Genomic DNA, 20,504 nt, shown 5'->3' on the forward strand with positions numbered 1-20,504 from the left:
GACAGATTCATGGAATTTTTAGAGACAGAAGGGTCTTCCTAGATGGTCCCTTCTCCTTAATGATTTTATATGACCTTATTTAAGATCCTCGTTATGTAGATAAGAAAATGGAAGGTGTTTCCTCCCCCAGGCCCCAGGTGGGAAGGGATCCTTTGAAACTCACTCTATGAATAAAGGGCCAACCCTAACAGCCAAGGATCCTACCTCCCAAACTCAGAGGCATCCTCATTCTAATATACTCCCTCCTCTGTCCCACCATCACTGATATCTGCCTACCATCTTCACTTCTCCATTTCTTTATTCATATATCTATATTTAACTTTGATTTGTTTTGGTTAGCAACATTTTTTAAGAACTCACTGATTTGAAGCTCGATGAAAATGTTCTTCTTTAACCCTTAATTTCCATTTTAGAACCAATACTGTGTATTAGTTTCAAGGCACAAGAGTGGTAAGGGCTAGGCAATGAGGGTTATGTGACTTGCCCAGGGTCACACAGCTAGGCAGTATCTCAAGCCAGATTTGAATCTAAAATCTCCCACTTCTAGGTCTGGGATAAGAGTTCTTAAGTCTTATAAATTGCTCGTTTTTATACTTTTGTTGCTTTTCAGTTGTGTTGGACTATTTGTGACCCCGTTTGGGGTTTTCTTGGCAAAGATCCTGGAGTGGTTTGTCATTTCCTTCTCCAGTTCATTTTACAGATGAGGAAAGTGAGACAGTTAAGTAATTTGCCTAGGGTCACACAGTTAATGAGTGTCTGAGGTCAGATTTGAACTCAGATCTTCCTGAGTCCAGCCAGGTGCACCATTCACTGTGCCACTTAGCTGTCCTATTTTTTTTTAATTATGTTTTGAATATGGAGCAGTTTCTCCCCATTTTATAAGAATTCTGAGCAGCTTCTCTGGGCCTCTAGCTCCTTTTCTACAAGAAGAGTAAACTGGATTCAATGATCTCAAAGTCTTCTTTCAATTTCTAATTTCTTCCCGTCCTGGAATTCACGATTAGCCCATATTTACTTCTCATCTTGACTGTCATAGCAATTTCTGTGGGTGTTTCTCTAGCTAGTTTTGAAATCAATGTCCAATAAACCAATGTGGTTTATAAGTGCCCATAATCTGTCCTTTCAGCCATCAGTTCTATCATTCTACCTACAGGGGCTGCCTTTTGCTAGTCTTTGCATCCCCAGGAGTTAGCACAGTGGCTGGCACAAAGTAGGTACTTAATAAAATGCTTGATGACTATCAATCTATAATTGACAATATTTATTCTCTAGCTATCAATTCATATTTTCATTGGGATTTTAAAATACTCTAGAGATAGGAAAAGGAAAGGGGACTGAACCTATGATTTCACTGGTATAAAGTGTATAGTCATATATGTGCCACATGATGCATCTATCTAGTTCAATATGCATATGGCACACATAAAAATGAATATATGTACAAATACACACAGGATGATAACCTTTTTCTTCACATGGAAGGGTGTTGGAGTGGAGAGGACATTTCATCTAGACTTAGGACAGCTGGGTTCAAATCCTGCTTCAGATCAGTTGTGTGACCCTGAGCAAGTCATCTGACTTTCCTGAGACTCAGTCTCATCATCTGTGAAATGAAGATAATAATACTTAGAGTGCCTTATAACACTCTAGACATGTCATGTGTTATTATCTACATAATGACTAGAGGAGCTCTAAAGTCTTCTCTAGCTCTAAAATTCTTAGACTCCTTAGATAATTCTCTTAACTTTTTCCATGGGCATCGAACATTTCTTTATCTGTCCTCTGCTATAGAATGAAGATTCCTTGGATGAAATGGACCATTTCATTTTTGCTGTTGTAGCCCCAGAACCTTGCACAGTTTCAGGCACAGAGTAGCCATTTAAAAATATTTGTTATTGTCATCTATCCATCTGTCTGTCTGTCTGTCTGTCTGTCCGTCTGTCCATCCATCCATCTATCTATCTATCTATCTATCTATCTATCTATCTATCTATCTATCTATCTATCTATGTCTGTCTGTCTGTCTGTCTGTCTATAGCAATCCATCGATAACCTGTTATCTTTGTCATCAGTCTGAGCATTCATTGTCTATTATTATAGGAAGAAGAGTTGACATTTGTTTGATGCTTTAAGGTTTGTAAAACACTAGACACTTTAAAGTTTTAATGGCTTACAACTGCTCTAAAGACTTTTGTAATCCATGCTGTATATATCACTTCATTCTCCTTTTCTGTGATCTCTGCCACTCGCTCTTTATCTTCTACATAGATCTCTCCATCAAAGGCTTCTCAAAGTTTTGAGTTCCTGTCTCCAGGGCTTAGTATAGTGAGTGGTTTCATCTATCCATCCATCTTGCATTCTTAATTCAGCTAACCTTACTTATTCTGTGCATATCAGTAGTGGACAGAGAGCCATCTGGGAGCTAGGCCGACCTGGGTCCAAGTTCTGCCTCTGATACATTCTGACCCTAGCCAACTCATTTCTCAGTGCTTTCTCTGAAATGATAAATTACAGAAAAGGTAGAAGGAATTTCCTAAACCAATGAAGTACAGGTCCAGTTCCATGTGTGTGTGTGTGTGTGTGTGTGTGAACAAACAAAATGCTTACTATTTACCAAGCCCTAAACTAGGTGTGGGGATACAATGACAAAAAGGAAGCAGTCCCTGCCTCAAGAAGCTTATAGGCTCCCAGTTCTACCAAACCCATAATTACCTCTATAATACCAAATTATAAACCCTAGTCATTTATTGGCATCTTTCTACCCTCAGTTTCTATATTACTTGTCTAGATTGGATATTATGAATCTGCTTCCTTTGCTCTCTATCTGGCCTTGTCTCTATGTACATGTGCCCAGCTGGTTTTCAATAGATAGGGATGTATAATAGCTAAACAGGGATATTTCACTAAACAGAGATAGGTTCTTTTCAATAGGATGTTGATCAGTAAAGGATGAATGTTTCTTTTGGTTACAGCATCTCAAGAAATCTTAATAAATGTTTTTTATCCTTCCATCCATCGAACCATCCATCCATCCATCCATCCATCTATCTATCTATCCATCCATCTGTCTATCCATCCATCCATCCATCCATCCATCCATCTATCTATCTATCCATCCATCTGTCTATCCATCCATCCATCCATCCATCCATCCATCCATCCATCTATCCATCCATCCATCTATCTATCCATCCATCTGTCTATCCATCTATCTATCCATCTATCCATCCATCCATTCATCCATCCATTCATCCATCCACCTACCCACCTTCATACCCTACTCATTCTTCATTCAATTAGCTATTTGAATTATAGGGTATCATATAGTATCAATGTATGTATGTGTGTGTGTATATCATATATATTTCTATATGATAGCAACATCGTGGTATATTGGATAAGGTGTTGGGCCTGGAGTCATGACAACTCATCTTTGGGAGTCCAAATCTGGCCTTTGATACTAGAATGTTACCCTGGGCAAGTTACTTAACCTGTTTGCCCAAGTTTCCTCATATGTAAAATGATCTGGAGAAGGAAATAGTAAAACACTCCAGTGTTTTTGCCAAGAAAATCCTGAATGAGATTATAAAGAGTTGGACATGACTGAAATGACCAAAAACATAATACGTGTATATATATGATATGTATTACATACACATATAATTGACATCCTGATAGAATATTTAAAGGACATTTACTAATTGTGTGACCTTGGAAAGATCACTTAACCTTTGTCTGCTTCAGTTTCCTCTCTGTAAAATGGGGATAATAATAGTTCCTACTTCTCAGTTGTTGTGGGGATCAAATGAGATATTGGTAAAACACTTAGCGTGGTGCCTAGACTATTGTAAGTGCCATTATTATTAATAATTTTATTATTATCTGCCTCAGATCAAGGCAGGGAAGTCCAATTGGGAAACTGCCAATCATTGGCTGAAATATTGAATTAAACTAAATAGGTTTGAGTGATTCATTGATCATCTGTATGTGTATGTATCTCTATATCTTTACTGAATCATAGCTATTTTTATGTCATCTCTATCTAGCAGTTATATAGTTATCATTGATTTATCAGTCAATGGCTGGATTATCTGTCTATCCATCCATGAGAATGACTCCCATTTCTTCAGGGCTTTAAGGTTGGCAAATCCATTTCTTCACAACAATTCAAGATGGGAGATGATGCCAGTGGGGTTACCATCCCCATATTACACAGGAGGAAACTGAGGTGACTTGCCCATGAGTGTCCTGGTTTAGAAAATGGCAGCCTCTTGCCTCCTTTCTCTCTGCAGCACTGCCTCTCTCTTCTGTCTGTTTTGTTCCTCATCTCTTTTTTTTATATCAGCGGATCATTTGTCTCTATCATTGCTTCATTGCTTAGTTTCATTTTTTTTCTTTTGAGATTTTATCAATGTAGGAAATTTCCAGTAAGGAAATATCCTTTACCAAAGCAGATCAACCCTTGCCTTTTTTTAGCTCTTGCCTTCTGTCTTAGAATTGACATTAAGTAGCAGTTCCAAGGCAGAAGAGTGATAAAGACTAGTTAATTGGGGTTAAATGACTTGCCCAGGGTCACATAGCTAGGATGTGTCTGAGGTCAGATTTGAACCCAGGACATCCCAACTTCAAACCTAGCTTTCTAACCACTGAGCCACCTAACAAAGAATCTTAGAATCAATTAATAAGCATTTATCAGGCATCTACTATATGCCAGGTGCTGGGATAACAGTGGGCATCAAAGAAGGGTTGAAGAAAATTTGAAGTTCCAATGAGGAGACAATAGACAAACAGCTAAGTGTAAACACATGATAGAAAGGATAAAGAAGAAATAATCAATAGAAGTAAGGCAATAGAATTATAGGGGATCAGGAGAGGCTTCCTGTAAGTCTTAGCTGGGATTTGAAAAAAGCTGGGTAAACCAGGAGATGGAGATGGAGATGGAGATGGGAGGGAGAGAGCTCCAGGCATGGGGTCCAATCATAGAAAAGACACTATGGTGGGAGATGGGGGCTAGGGTCTGAGGGTGAGTTGCTCAGAGTCAGATGGTCTGTGTCAGAGGCAAGATTTCAACATAGATCTACCTGACCCAGTTGAGCCTCTATTTGCTATATCTTACTGCCATCATCTCTAGATTTATTGAACCTTAATTGTGATTTCTTCGGTTATAAGGAACTACCAAGGAAGTCATTACTTGGGAGCAATGAGAGAGGAGGTCACACAACCAGTGTGAGTCAGAGATAGGACTGGAACTCAGGTCTTAGTGACTTAAAGGCTGGCCCTCTGTCAACTCTGCTGCTCTGCCTCTCTAATCCATTTATTTCTCTCTATAATAATCATCTGTCATCTACTTATGTGATTTCTGTCTAGATAGATATCAATCATATATCTATGCAGAAATAATCTGCTTATCTCTCATTTGTCTCCTATCCAACTAACACCATTTCTGGCATATCTCTTCCCTTCTCTTAATTTTCTCTGGAATAGAGCTGGACCAGATTCACTGCATCCCAGCTCATCTAGTCCATATAGTCCCTAGTGTTTACAGATGAAGAAACTGAGTCCTAGAAAAGCAAAGGAAGGACTTTTCTCAAGTCAGAGAAAGCTAGCAAGAGGCAGACCCCAAATCTGAACCCAAGTCTTCCTGACTCCGGAGCCATGAGTGCTCTTTCCACTTGTAGAAGTGCCAGACTATTTCCTTCTTTTTAACTTCCCTTCATGAGAACAGTGCGAGGCTTAGACTTATGAGAGCTGTATTCAAATCTTTGCCCTGGTAGGTGCTAGCTGAAAGGCTTTCAGAAGTCACTTGGCTTTGCAGAGTATCAGCTGTCCATTCTGTAAAATGGGGACAATAATATTCGAACTCCCCATGCCACAGGGATGTTATAAGGAAAGCATCTTGTAAATGTTATAATGTTCTAGAAATCTGTTATTACAACTGTGTTCAGGACTCCTCCTTCTCCTTTACACACATGTCCAGAGCTTGGTGGGCTCCCAGAGGTCCCAAAATGGAAGTGGAATGCCTGACTGTGTCTACCTGCTCCCTCCCTTCCTTGTCTCTTCTGTTTGAGTCACAGATTGGGAAATATTAGATCAAATGAGAGCAAATCATTTTTAGCATTAGGGAAAGGTCCAGTGGCATTTGAACTTGGCCTCAGAGGGTGGCAATATTAATAGATAGAAAGGGAAAGATGGTATTTCTTGAGCTGGAAAGCTTGTGAACCAAATTGAGTTTGTCTAGAGGCAAGGGACCCAATTTGGGTGGAATAGAGAGTGTGGGAGGAGAAATTATGGAGAGTCAGGCTGAAAAAGGAAGTCAATGGCAGATTTTGGGGGGTCTTGAAGGCCAGAAAACTTGGGAGATTATGAATTTGGGTTTAGAATCAAATGAGGTTTTGCTATTAAAGCTCTTCTAAACAAACCTACCTTCCATCTTAGAATCAATACTGTATATTAGTTTTAAGGAAGAAGAATGATGGGCTAGACAATCCTCATTAAGTGATTTGTCCAGGGTCACAGCTAGGAAGTGTCTGAGGCTAGATTTGAACCCAAGATCTCCCTTCTCCAAGTATGGCTCTCTATCCCCTGAGCTGCCCCCAAGTAAAGCTCTTAACACAGTGCCTGGCACATAGTAGACATTTTGTGCTTGTTCCCTTTACCTTCTTTGCGAAGTTGGTCAACAATCTTCTAGATTCTCTTTTTTTAAACCCTTGCCTTCCATCTTAGAATCAATACTGTGTATTCATTTCAAGGCAGAAGAATGGTAAGGTCTAGGCAATAGGGGTAAAGGGACTTACCCAGGGTCACACACTTAGGAAGTGTGTGAGGTCAAATTTGAACCCAGGATCTCCTGTCTCCAGGTCTGACTCTCAATCCACTGAGCTACCTAGCTGCCCCACCTCCAGATTCTTAACAGCATAGAAGGAGACATTGAATGTCAAAACTGGGAATGGAACTAAGAGATCCAAGTCCATAATTTTATAGAGATGAGAGCTGAGGCTCAGGAAGAGGACTTTTAATGACTTTTAGTCCAGTGCTCTTTCCACATGGCTCTTTAGACTCTCCCTGGAACTGCTGCCTTCCTTGGTTAGTGTCTCTCCTACCTGTTATGCTCCCTCCTCTGCTGATGAGAGATTCGAGTCAGCCTAAACCTGGATGGAACTGAGAGAAACTGGGAGAACCCAGAGGTGGGATGGAGGGAGAAATCAAAGTTGCATCTGTCCTCTGTTGAGTTAGAAACCTGAAGGCTGAAGGTGACTTGTTCTGAAAGGGAAGTGCTAGGAAGTGCCTGGAGTTCTCAGCTCTTCTTGCACACCGGGTCCAGTCCGGTCCCTCTGCTGCCTCCTCACCAGGGAGGATATCCCATGGTGCTACCACCTCCAAGAAGACCTCCGGAACTCTGCACCAAAATCTGCCTCCATGAATCCCAAGTCTGTACTGAACCCCACTATGGGCTCAGTTCTGCTAGAGAAAGGGAGGGGAACATGATTTCTGCCCTCGGGGAGCCCACAGTCTTTTTGGAGAGCCAAGACACCTTCAGGTAGCAGCAAGGGAGCTAGGCAAGAGAGGCTGGTGGAGAACCAAGAGCAGCAAATAGGAGGCTGGGGATCTGGATTAGAAGTCTGGGTTCACCACTCTCTAGCTCTGTGACCTCATGCCTATCATGTCCCTCAGTGAAGCTCAGCTTTCCTTTCTGGAAAAAGAGGGCTTTAAACTTGATCCCTAAGGCCCTCTCAGTCCTGACATTCTGGATTCTAAGGTCCCTCTCAGCTGTAACATTCTAGGTTTTAAGGCTCCAGTTCCAAGCTCTAAGATTTCCCCACACTAGCTCTGACATTTCACGTTCTACCATCTCTTAGCTCTGAAATCTTATGTTCTAGGGTCCCCTCCAGCCCTGACATTCTCTCTTCTAAGGTCTCTCCCAGCCCCATCTCAGCTCTAACATTTCATGATCCTGAGGTCTGATCTAGAGCTAGCTTATATGCTGCTGGTCATACACGCAATAAGAATTCAGAATAAAGACCAATTAGTGTGTAGTGGGATAGTTGGGGTAGTGAGCAATGGAAAAGAGGGAAGGACTTCCTGAAGGGGCAGGGGGTGGTGGTGCAGAACCTTTGCTTTGTCTCATTAGGGAACTGGATTGCAGTGTGGTACAACAGAACTCTAAGCACGAAGTCTAGAAGGCCTGAGTTCAGATCATGTCTGACCCTTGACATGCGAGTGTCTTTGGACAAGTCTCATCTCATAACCTTTGTGCCTCAGTTTCCTAATCTGTAAAATGAAGAGGTTGGACTAGGTCACTTTTTTTAAACCCTTACTTTCTGTCTCAGCAACAACTTTAAGAAAGAAGGGCAAGAACTAGGCAAACAGGGTTAAGTGACTTGTCCAAGGTCATACAGCTAGAAAGTGTCTGAGGCCAGATTTGAACCCTAATCCTCCAAACCCCAGACATGTCTATCCATTGTGCTACCTTGCTGCTCCTCCAGATCCTCTGACTCCATATCAAGTGCCCTCACCCATTGCATTGCTCCCTGGGACAAGTGGCAGAACCTAAATGCTGGACAGCGACAGAACAGCAATGTTAGGCCAATGGCCCACAGTCCTCTGTAGGATGCCAGCTCACAGTGGCTTTCAAACTGGAACCCTTCCTTGACTTTGTTGCCCTAAGTATAAGAAGGCAGCATCCTGGGATGGGGGCTCTGAACAAGAAATGATGGTACTGAGGGAGCCATACTTTATCCTCCAGGTCTACCTCCCTCCAGTTTCCACTTCTGCCCAGGACTCCTTGGTGAGGGGGCTGGTCCTGTGAGGGAGCACTCTGTGTTCAGGCTTGGGTGGGGGGCATCCTGTGGCTAGGCTAGGGTTCATTCCATGATCAAGGGGAGTGTCAGTCACGACTCAGGATAACAAGTTAGAAGGAGGCTATGGCCATCATTAAACAGGCATAAGCAAATCACAACCTGGAAGCTAAAAAGACCTGAGTTCAAGTATCACCTCAATGCACTGACACACTGGCTGTGCTGATCTGGTCCAATCTAATCTAATCTCTTTCTACAAAGGAGGAAACTGAGGCCAAGAGAGGCTTGATGACTTGCCCAAAGTTACCCAGGCAGTGATGGAGTCAGTCATTACATTTAGGTTTCTTGTGTCCAAATCTAGCATCCTTTCCTCCTACATCATCAAAGAAGAGGAAATCTTTATTGACTCTTTTCCTCAGGGCTTAGGGTTGGGATGGGGGAAATGGGGTGTGTTAGGTGTGCATTTCTGGGGGTGGGGGAGCAGGACTAGGGGAGGGATGGTTTTTCAGATGGTCGGGGGAGGGAGTTCCGGCTTTTATCAGGGCAGCGTAGGAGCAAGCCCAGGGACGGGAGTGGGAGGTGGAAATGAAGGGCAGGAGGGAGAGGGGAGATGAAAAGGGAGTTGGTGCCAAAGTGGGGGGTGGATATGGGGGGAAGAACTATCTCAGGGGATTTGGTAAGATGGGGTGAGGAGGGACAGGAAAGTCAGAGATAGAAGGAGGATTTTTCAGTCAATGTCTAAATTAATTAAAAGAGCTTGGAGACTTGAGTTCCAGTTCATGGTCTGCCCAGCTGTGTGACCCCAAATTTACTTCCTCTCTTGGGGCTTCACATTCCTCTTTTGAAAAATGAGGAGTTAGATGACCAGATAATCTCTATGATGTCCAGGGACATCTGGTCTTTTGGCACGCCCATACTTGACCCCTTTGTTCCAGCTAGGGAGCACCTATCTGATCTTGGGGTCCACTAATGAGCCTTAGAGAACCCAGAACCACTACACCAGGATGAAGTTAGACATTGGGGACAGTGGGGAACAGGGGTGAAGTAACACCATGTTGGGAAAGAAGAAGAGAGTGGGGTGACTTGGGGAAGGGATTGAGTGTGAGCAGGATCAGATATGGGTTTGCGATTAAGAGGGGGATTTAGAGTGAATTTCATGATGGGATTAAGGATATATTTTAGATATGGAGATGAATGAATGAAAGAAAAGGCATTTTCCAGCACTTAATACGTACCAGGCACTGTGCTAAACATTAGGAGCACCTTTAATACAGGACAAAGAGACAACCTGTCCTCAAGAAGTTGACATTCAGGTAGATAGACTAGAGGAGGGAGTGATGCTCCAGAAAGTTGATTTGGATGAGGAAGTCCACAGGGATGGGGAGCAGAGTCACAGGACAACTGATCAACCTGATCTTTTCAAGAATGGAAAGTGCTGAGTTGATGACTTTTTTCCACGTTAAAGTTGGAAGAGGAGATGATGTGAGGGGTTCGAGTAGGGGCCCAATAAGGTGGCGAAGGCTCACTCGTCAGAGATTGGAAGTGTAGGTGAGGACAGCAGCGGAGTTGGAGCTGGGAACCGAGAAGTACCCCTCATTGGGGCTGAGCATAAAGTTAGGGAGAGGGTTAGGACTAAAGTGAGGGCAGAGTTGACAACCATATCATGTGGTCCAGCTAATGAAACAGGGGATTGCTTGAAGAGAGCCCGATGGAGGGGGCAAGCTGGGGGTAAAGTCTGTGGACATTTTTAGAGGGTGAAGATACTGAATGATTATTTCCCAAACAATCAGAGCAGGAAGGACTGCAGTTGGGCTAAAGGAAAATCTTGGGTGTTAGGGCATTCTTAGTCTGGCTTGAGTTTTACATCCTGAAAGACATTCAAAGAACAGAGTAACTGACCCTCCGTTCTGGAAGGCTTAGCCCTACAGGCAGGGGACTGGATCTGTTCAGGCAGTCAGCAAGCATTATAAGTGCTCGTCACTCTGCTGAGTTCTAAGGATACAGAGAATGCCTCTGCTCTTAAGGAGCTCCAATACTAGTGGGAGAGAGATTATATTTAGTTACCTCTCATAGTCATATATAGATGAAAGAATCTAAATATTTGAAAAGTGATTGAAACAAGATCCTAACAGAAGAGAGAGAGCAGGAACTAGATAATGGGAAACAACAGATAATCCCAAAGTTCTTTATTTTCTGTAATACTTGGATATATTGAGCTTATACAGGTGTATAGTCATTTGTCTGATCTTGGATACTCATGTGCTATTTGGGAAAGTCACTTGCCCTCTATATGTCTATTATTATTTAAAAATACTGCCAAGGTTACTTCGCACCTGGTTCTCACAATTCTTCTGATGCTCACTGTCTGTGTGACTTTGGCAAGTTTCACAAGCTCCCTGGGCCTCAGTTTCCTTCACTGTAAAGGAAGGGGTTAGGGTCAGATGTTTCCTCTGGATTATTTTTTTCAGTTTTAGAGGAATGTGGGAATTCTATCCATAGGTGAAGAAACTGGGACCAAGAGAGGTGAAGTGAATTATCTAAGGATACATAGTTAGCTAAGGGTAGAGAGAAAGACATAAATAGATGAATGGATAGATAGACAATAGACGGATAAAGAGACAGAGAGATGGATAGATAGATAGATAGATGGAGAGAGAGATAAGTAGATGGATAACTGTATGGATAGATGATGGGTGGAGAGATAGATGATAAATGTCTAGGTAGAGATAGACAGATACGTGACAGATGGATAGAGATAGATAAACATGATCTATAAATAGACAAACATATAGATAGGCAGATAAAGGATGAATGGATAGATGAATGGAGAGACAGTAAAATGGGTAGAATAGATGATGACTAGATAGATAAATGTATGGATGAAGAGATAGATGATAGAGACAGATAAATGATAGAGAGATAGATAAAGAGATGGATGTATAGATAGGTGATGGGCATATGAATGGAGAGATAGATAATAGAAGTTGACTTATATAAGGACACATAATAAGTTAAAGACAGAGACAGGAAGGTAGGTAGGGGAGAAAGAGACAGACAGACAGATGTGGATAATTAGATAAAATAGATGATGGATAGCTAGATGATAGGTAGAGAGATAGATGAATAGGTGGTGGATATATGGTGGGTAGATAGATGTTAGATGGATAGATAGACCAAGATAGATGGACAGATATATAGACTGAGATAGATATAGATGGATGGATGGATGGATGGAAGGATGGATGGATGGATGGATGGATGGATGGATGGATGGATGGAGATGGATGAAGCACTTATGAAGTACTTACTTTGCTCCAGGGACTGGGAATACAAAAAGAAGAAAAAAAAAGACACCCCCTACTCTAATGAGGGAAGACAGCACATAAATGAAAACTTGAAGGTTGAGATGAGGGGAGCTTTGGGAGGACTCCCTGGGGCTGGTGGGGAGGCCCAAAGTAGTTGATATGCTCATTTGAATGAGTTGACATTTCTCAGCTTCTCTGAAACTCCTGATGATTTGGGATGGAGTGTGTAAGGGTGGTTGTCTTCTGTCAGGAGGACGGAGTGGTGAGGAGGAGGTTCTGAAGAGAGGGAAAAGGATCAGAGGAGATGGTGGCCAGTCCAGTTCTTGGAGGACGGTCTCAGTCAGACCTTAGGAAGCCCCAGTCCTCTTCAGAGATAGGCAGCTCCCCAAATCCTTAGTTCTGGGGAGGCTGGAAGGTCATCTCTGGGAAGGAATTCTTGAGCAACCATCCTTGACCCTGGAGTGGGATTCAGGTGTGGTTCTCCTAGAATGCAGTCCCTGAGAGTCCACTGGGTCACAATATCACAAAACTGCTGAAGGCTAATTGGTCCTTCTCACTACAGTTTGCGCCTCAGGTTTAGTCTCAATCCTTTCCCCGTCCTCAGCTTAGCATCCAACATGAACCATCTTGGCTGAATAAGATGCCACACAGGGGAACAAGAGCTACATTTCCTCTAAGGCTAATGATAATAATAAATTGCTAGCATTTATATGGCATTGTGAGTTTTACAAAGAGCTTTACACATACTCTGATTCACAACCCTTGAAGGCAGCTGCTCTGATTATCTCCATTTTACAGATGAGGAAACTGAGGCAAACAGAGGTTAAGTGACTTGCCCAGAGCCATACAGGTAGAAAGCATCTGAGGTTAAGTTGGAACTCAATTCTTCCTGACTCTGGGCTCATTGATCGACCTACTGAGCCTCGTATTTCCTCCCTTCTAAAGCTGAGACCATGTTGCAATGTTCTTTCTTGGGTTCTTTCACTTTGCATGAGTTCATGTAGGTCTTTCTGGCTCTTTCTGAAGTCATCCTGTTCATCATTCCTTATGCCATATACCACAGTTTTGTTCAGCCATTCCCCAATGGATGGGCATCTCCTCAATTTCCACTTGCCACCACCAAAAGAGCAACTTTAAACATTTTTGTACAAGCAGGTCCTTTCCCATTCTTAAGAAATCCTTTTGGGACACAGACCCACTGGTGGTATTACCGTATCATTGTTTTACAGCCTTTGGGGCAGAATTCCAAATTGTCCTCTAGAATGGTTGGATCAGTTCACAACTCCACCAGCAATGCATTAGTGTCCCAATTTTGTGTGGCTTTTAGGGTATGGGTGGTCTAAGCCTCTTCTGGTATACTCAGCACTGGGGTCAGCCAAGGGTGTGTGTCCTCTCTACTTCCCCATTGAGGGGAGGAGGAGTTATATACCCCATATCCTACACACCAGAGGAGTTGCTTGACTCTACCAAATAGCCTTTGGGGCATTAAGCACCAAAATCTGTCACTCCCTGTGCTGGGTGCTGGGACACAGAAATAAAAGTGAAATAATACCTGCCCTCAGGGAGCTTATATTTGTCTAAAGGAGACATGCACAAACGTAATTATATATGAAACATATGAAAAATAAAAATAGGGTAGTTTGGGGAAAGCTAGCAAAAGAAAAACTTAGATTCTCCCTCTTACCAACTCTACAATATCTCTTCCTGACCCTGTTAGTCACTGTGCCTGAAATTCCACCATTAGTGCTTCACTGCTTTGAGGACATCATTGTTCCATGGCGATGTATTAGAAAGAGCACTATTTGGAATCAAAGGTTTGAGTTCAAGTGTTGGCATATGAGTCAGTGGTTACTGATATTATTCCCAGTATTCTTTTTGAAAAATTGCTAATAATGAAGTCTATTTTATTTTTCCTTGAGAGGAAGTTATAGAATAGACCTGGAAGAGACCTGAGGCCATCTAGTCCAGTCTTTTTATTTCATAGAGGATGAAGCCTATGGGCAGGAAAGAGAAGGCTATAGCCATGTGGCCTGGGGCAAGTCAGTTTTCCTCCCCAGACCTCAGTTCTCTCCTCTGTAAAATGGGGGGAGGATGACTCTATGGCCTTCTACTCACTCCAGAGCTCCCTCCCCAGGAGGAGAACATTCAGTCCCAGCCTCCTCGTGGGGGAGGTGCTCAGGCCCCTTTCTCCTTGACAGAATGGGTTGAGGCAGCCTGAGAGCAGGGGCTGGGAACAATTTTGGGGTGCCCCCTCCCCCAACTGTGCTCCTGCTGATCCACCTCCCCCCTCCTGGGGCTGCCAGTGCCTGGGAACCAGCAGCTTCCTCTGTGCCACATGGCCCTCCCTGGGCGGCTGCGATGGATGGCAGCAGCTCCCAGGAACTGGCACCTCCTCTCTCCCACCCCGCCCCCAATGCTGCAGTTGCAGAGCCCTGACTCACCCACCTCAGTGCCCGTCGGGAAGGGTGAGATCATCCACCCACTGCACCCGCGTCACAGTCAGAGCTAGCACTGGACCTGGTCAGGAGCCAAGGGCAGAAGCAGAAGAACTCCCAGGGGCACCTGTGCCCTGGGGAAACACTGGGGCACTTCTGCCTTCCAGAAGAAGGGGAGGATGATAGAAGGAGCTCAGGTCTGGGAGTTAGAGGACTAGGTTTTAATCCTATTAGTTTTGTCTTTCATTCCCCATGACCCTGGAGAAATCACATCCACTCTGCCTCAGTTTCTTCTTTTGAAAAATACGGTAGAGGGCAACTAGTTGGATCAGTGGATAGAGTCAAGCCGGGAGTCAGGAAGACCTGGGTTCTAGCTGTGTGACCCAAAGCAAGTCACTCAACCCCAATTGCCTAGCTCTTCTAATTCTTCTGCCTTAGAACTAACCCTTAGTACTGATTTGAAAACAGAAGGTAAGGGAAAGAGAGAAAGAAAGAGATAAAGAGAGAAAGGAAGGAAGGAAGGAAGAAAGAAAGAAAAAAGAAAGACAGGAAGGAAGGAAGGAAGGAAGGAAGGAAGGAAGGAAGGAAGGAAGGAAGGAAGGAAGGAAGGAAGGAAGGAAGGAAGGAAGGAAGGAAGGAAGAAGGGAAAGAAAGAAAGAGGAGGGAGGATGAAAGAGAAAGAATGAAGGAAGAAAGAAAAAAGAGAGAAAGAAAGAAGGTAAAGAGAGAAAGAAAGAAGAAAGGAAGGAAGAGAGAAAGAAGGAAGGAAGAAAAGAGAAAAATGGAGGTGGGAGAAAACGAGATTGATTTAAGTCTGTTCAATAAGGTAGGAGGGAGGCTTAGCTTTTAGGCTACCTATTTCCTTTTGGCCCAGTGAACTTTATGTCCACCATCTCCCTGGAAAATATGGCGTAACTAGAATTCATGCCAGGTATGAATACAGAAAAGAAATTATTATTGCCCTCAAAGAGCTTACATGATCCTAGTATGAAATACTAGTGAATAATTATAGGATTTGAAGATCTTCAATGCACTTTGTTCTCATCTGGTCCTCACAACAATCTCATGAAGCAGGGGCTTCATGATATAATGATATTTTTCATATTTTTCATATAATGATATAATTAATGATATAATTTTTGTTGTTGTTCAGTCCTATCTGACTCTTTTTGTGACCCTATTTGGGATCTTCTTGGTAGAGATATTGGAGTTCAGTTCCTTTTACAGATAAGGAAACTGAGACAAACAGGGTTAAATGACTTGCCCAGCGTCACACAGCTAGGAAAGGTCTGAGGCTGGATTTGAACTCAGGAAGATGAGTCCTCTTCATGCCAGGGCCAGTGGTTTGTGTACCCTGGTGCCACCTAGCCTCATAATGATTTTTGTAGGTGATAAAACTGAGGCTGGGAGAGCTAACAAGACTTAGCCAGGGTCTTACAGCTAGCAAATGGCTGAAGCACTGTTTAAACCCAGGCTCATCCTGATTCCAAAGCCAATAACAGATGAGTAAATAGAAAATGTGTATAAAATTTACACGCTGTTCAGTGGAGCTTTGTTTAAAGCCAAGACCAGAGTTAAGTCTTTTGGCTCCTGAGACAGGGTTCTTTCCTCTAGATTCCATGGAAAAAAGGCAAGCTAGGCATTTTTATGCCCATTTTTATGGATAAGGAAACTGAGCTAGAGACGTTAACAGCAGCACTGGGATTAGAACCCAGGACACTTGGATTTTATGTATCCAATAAAGATCACAGATTTAGAACTAAAAGGTATCTTAGAGGTCATCTAGTTCAAATCCTATGGAAAATGAATTCCAGGAAAGGTAAGTAATTTGACCAAGGTCACTCAGGTAATATGTGTCGGAGCAAGATTTGAACCCAGGTCTCACGACTCTAGAGTCTGTGTTCTTTCCACTGAACTATGTTCAAGTCCCACAAAATCATACCATCTCTGTTACCAATTCCAAAACCAGAGCTAACCTGCCTCTTATAGAAAAAAAGAATTGATTCTAGAGGTAATAGGGGGCCACGGAAGCTTCTTGAGCAGGGAGATATTATGGGTAAGCTTATGCTTTAGGGAGATTTATTTTGGCATTTGGAAGCTCTGATGACAGTGATGGTGGCACTAAATTCAAAGCTGGAGCAGTACTCCCCAGCAACTCCAAACCAGCTAGACTGTCCTAGAGAGGCCAGGCTGCTGGGCTTGGGTTCAGGCCACTGGACCACGATCCCTGAGAGCAAGTCACTAGGCTTGACTAGTCAAAGTCAAAGAGGTCATCCGAGCATCCATGGCTCAGGTCATGGGGCCAAAGGCCAGGACATCAGTTCTCTGGGCTAAGTGTCCAGGGGTTTAGAGCTCTGGGTCGAGATTGAGGGGTCAGGCCACACTGGTCCTGGTGTCCAAGGTCCAAGAGTAAGTCCCCAGGCTTGAGGGTCCAGGATATGTGGTTCCCGGGTCCCAGAGCCCTTTTCTCCCTCACCCTAGGCGGATGCCCTCATTTTCCTTCCCCTCTTCCCCCTCTGGGAGTTCTCCTTGGGGTGTTAATTCAAATATTCTTCCAAAGTCCCTGTTCCCAACCCACCTCCTATGAGACACCCCCAGGTATGGGACCCCCTCCTGCAAGCTGTGGGGGGAGGAATCATCAGAGAGCAGAGCTAGAAGGGGTCATTCAGCAAAAAGATGGAGGGTTACGGTAAGCGTTTGAGACAGGATTTGAACCCTGGGCATCCCGACTCCTCATCCACATGCTGTGCCACACTGTCTCCATCCTCTCATTTTATAGATTAGGATCCAGGAAAGGGAAATAATTGTTTTGAAGTTACACAGTGAATAGCAGGGTCAGGATTAGAACCCAGAGCTCCTATCTTTGATGGCAGATGTAGATAAACTGTCTATAAACACTCACTGCCAGGAGACATCAACCCAACAAGCATGTATCAAGGACCTACTGAGTGCTGGGCCCTGGTGCTACAGAGATCAGATATGGAGAGCTTGTCGTCTAGGGAGTTACCTACTCAAGTTATCCACAGATCAGCTACCCCAGAGAATCTGAGGGGAAAGCAGAGAGAATTAAAAATGAAGGGAGTCCAGAAAGATCTCCATTAACAGTGGAACTCTCGACACCTCAGTAGAGGAAGCTCAGGATTCGTAGTCAGGAGGAGGAGAAGGTGAGTTTGGAGGGTGTGCCTGCCATGGGCATCAGCAAAGGCATGGCCTCTGGAGATGGAACAAGGAACAGCAAAGACGCCAACTTGTCTGCAATGGGATGTGAAATAAAATGAGATAAATCTGGAACAGACACAGCCAAACTGTGAAGGGGTTCAAGAACCAAGCTGCGGAGTTGGGGCGCCATTAAACATTTTTGAGTCGGGGAGCAGCTTGGACAGAGCCGGGCTTCGGGGCGGAGGAGGATTTGGAGTGGGGAGGCAGTGGCAGTCCGGAGTCCGGTTAGGAGGCCGTTTCAGTGGTCCTGGAGGAGATGGTCTGATCCAGGGTGGGGAGAGAGCAGATCCTAGGGCAGGGCTTGGCCTCTGGCTGTATGGAGCAGATGAGAAGGAGGCAAGACCAGGACCGAAAAAGGAAAGGGCGGGGCAATAACGAGAAGGAGCTCCTGTCTAGTCCCGCAGTCCGAGATGCCTCCGGGGCACCCGGGAGCTGTCCAGCAGGCGCTCAAGACAAAAGAGGGGAAACTTGCTGGAGGAGGCGCATCCTTCAAGAATTAGCCGGCAGCCTGCTAAATCTCCAAGACCTTTTCTTAGTGGCTCCGAGTGGAAATCTGGCTCCTCTCTCTGCCGCCAAGCAGGAGCCGACGGGCCTTCGGGGCGCTTTATTGCGCTGCCCCTCCCCGGGGGGGCGGGGGGGGGGCCGCTGCCATCTTCTTTCAGTACGGTCTGACCCGTGCGGAGGACAGCAGGAAATCCCACCCGCTCCCTCCCGCCCTCCCCGGCAGCTTGTTCTGGATAGTCTGCTTTTAGGCAGATTGGGTCAGCCCATTTTACTGCTGTGCCATGTTTGTAGTTCAGAATGAGACCGCAGACTGCACTGCGGAGATCTCTTTGGGCTACACCCACCCGGCATCCAGGTCACTGGTTCCCTCTCTAGACACGGAGCGGGGAGCTCCGGGGGCCCTCATTACCTTCTGCTCTGATAGTCTATGTTTTGGGACTCTCTAAGCGCTGACATTCCCTGTTCCAAAGCCCCTGCCAGCTGACACCCTCTGTTCTAAGCTCCTCCCCAGCCCTGACATTCCCTGTTCTAAGACTCTTCAAGCTCTGACATTCCCTGTTCTAAGACGCCCCCCAACACCGACATTCCCTGAACTGAACTAAGGTCCCTCCCAGCTCTGACACCCTGTTCTGTTTCCTTCCATTTCTGACCTTCCCTGTTGTAAGACTCTCCTAAAACCTTTCTTTTTTTAATAAATGGATGGAAGGATGGATGAATGGATGGATGGATGGATGGATGGATGGATGGATGGATGGATGGATGGGTGGGTGGATGGGTGGATGGATAGATGGGTGGGTGGGTGGGTAGATGGATGTATAGATAGATGGATAGATGGGTGGATGGATGGATGAGTGGATGGATGGGTGGATGGGTGGATGGATAGTTGGGTGATGAAGGGGCTCTATCCACCTGACCTGTGCCTCCTCCACCCTCAGGTGAAGGTGTGGTTTCAGAACCGGCGGACAAAGTATAAGCGTCAGAAACTGGAAGAAGAGGGCCCTGAGTCAGACCAGAAAAAGAAGGGCTCCCACCACATCAACCGCTGGCGCATTGCCACCAAGCAGGCCAACGGCGAGGACATCGATGTCACATCCAATGACTAAGAAGGGACCTGGGGTGGGGGGGCAGCTGAGAAACCAATGAGGGGAGCCAGGTGGGCTAGGGGACACCATAAATGGACTCATGCGAGACCCACTGGAAACCAACTGCCCTATCTCCTGAGCTCCCCTACCATGCCCAAAAGCCCACTCCTCAGCCTTCCTTCATCCCTGCTGGGCTGGGCAGCAGGAAGTGGGCAACTCCTACTGTGGGACCCTCAAGGGACTCAGAGACTGGGAGCAGCTGATTGGAAAGGGAAGGCGAAGCAAGAAGGGACACCTTCCTCCATGTTGTGTCTCTTCCAAACTCCTCGGGCTGGGCTGGGTCGAATGACCAGAAGCATCTACTCTGGCTCAGTGAGCCTGTCAGCCTTGCCCTGGAACTCTCAACCCTGATCCCCTACCTAAGCCTTCTCTGTTCCCTTTGCCTTTTCTGTTCTTACCTCCTTCTGCCTTTGAACGAGTTTTTATTTTAATTTATTTCTTGTCCAAAGACCCCTCAAATCCCCAATCCCCACTTCCCTACTGTGACCCCAGCTATAGGCCTTAGTGACATCCTCCTGTGTCTCCCTCCCCTGTGGATAATAAAACAAACATGAAAAAAAAAACTTTGTCTGAGTAACCCTGAAACCTGGCTTCAGTCCTCAGTGGTGTGGACTCGGCACTCTAGGAAGGTGCTAGGAGTGAACATTATGGGGGAGTGAATGAGAGGTTGCCATAAGTGTGGATGAAGAAGGAAGCAAGGAAGGAAAGAATGAATGAAAGAAAGAAAGAAGGAAGGAAAGAAAGAAGGAAGGAAGGAATAAGGAAAAAAGGAAGAAAGAAAATGAGGGAGGGAGGAAAGAAAGAAGGAAAGGAGGGAGGGAGGAAGGAAGGAAGGAAGGAAGGAAGGAAGGAAGGAAGGAAGGAAGGAAGGAAGGAAGGAAGGAAGGAAGGAAGGAATAAGGAAAAAAGGAAGAAAGAAAATGAGGGAGGGAGGAAAGAAAGAAGGAAAGGAGGGAGGGAGGGAGGAAGGAAGGGAGGAAGGAAGGAAGGAAGGAAGGAAGGAGGAAGGAAGGAGGAAGGGAGGGAGAGAGGGAGGAAGGAAGGAAGGAAGGAAGGAAGGAAGGGAGGGAGGGAGGGAGGAAGGGAGGGAGGGAGGGAGGGAGG

At 44.8% G+C, this 20,504-nt stretch overlaps 1 protein-coding gene across 1 annotated transcript in view; it reads left to right on the top strand.

Moving 5' to 3' along the window:
• Window positions 1-19,963, top strand: part of EMX1 (empty spiracles homeobox 1) — a 38,518-nt gene extending 18,555 nt beyond the window's left edge. The window contains exon 3 of the mRNA XM_056814071.1: window positions 19,194-19,963. Within this exon, the coding sequence (XP_056670049.1) occupies window positions 19,194-19,361 (168 nt within the window). The 3' untranslated portion in view covers window positions 19,362-19,963. The remainder of the gene's footprint in view (window positions 1-19,193) is intronic.
• Window positions 19,964-20,504: the final 541 nt, after the last annotated feature.

The sequence above is a fragment of the Monodelphis domestica genome, chromosome 1 (assembly GCF_027887165.1).
Source record: "Monodelphis domestica isolate mMonDom1 chromosome 1, mMonDom1.pri, whole genome shotgun sequence".
In the NCBI taxonomy this organism is placed as follows: domain Eukaryota; kingdom Metazoa; phylum Chordata; class Mammalia; order Didelphimorphia; family Didelphidae; genus Monodelphis; species Monodelphis domestica.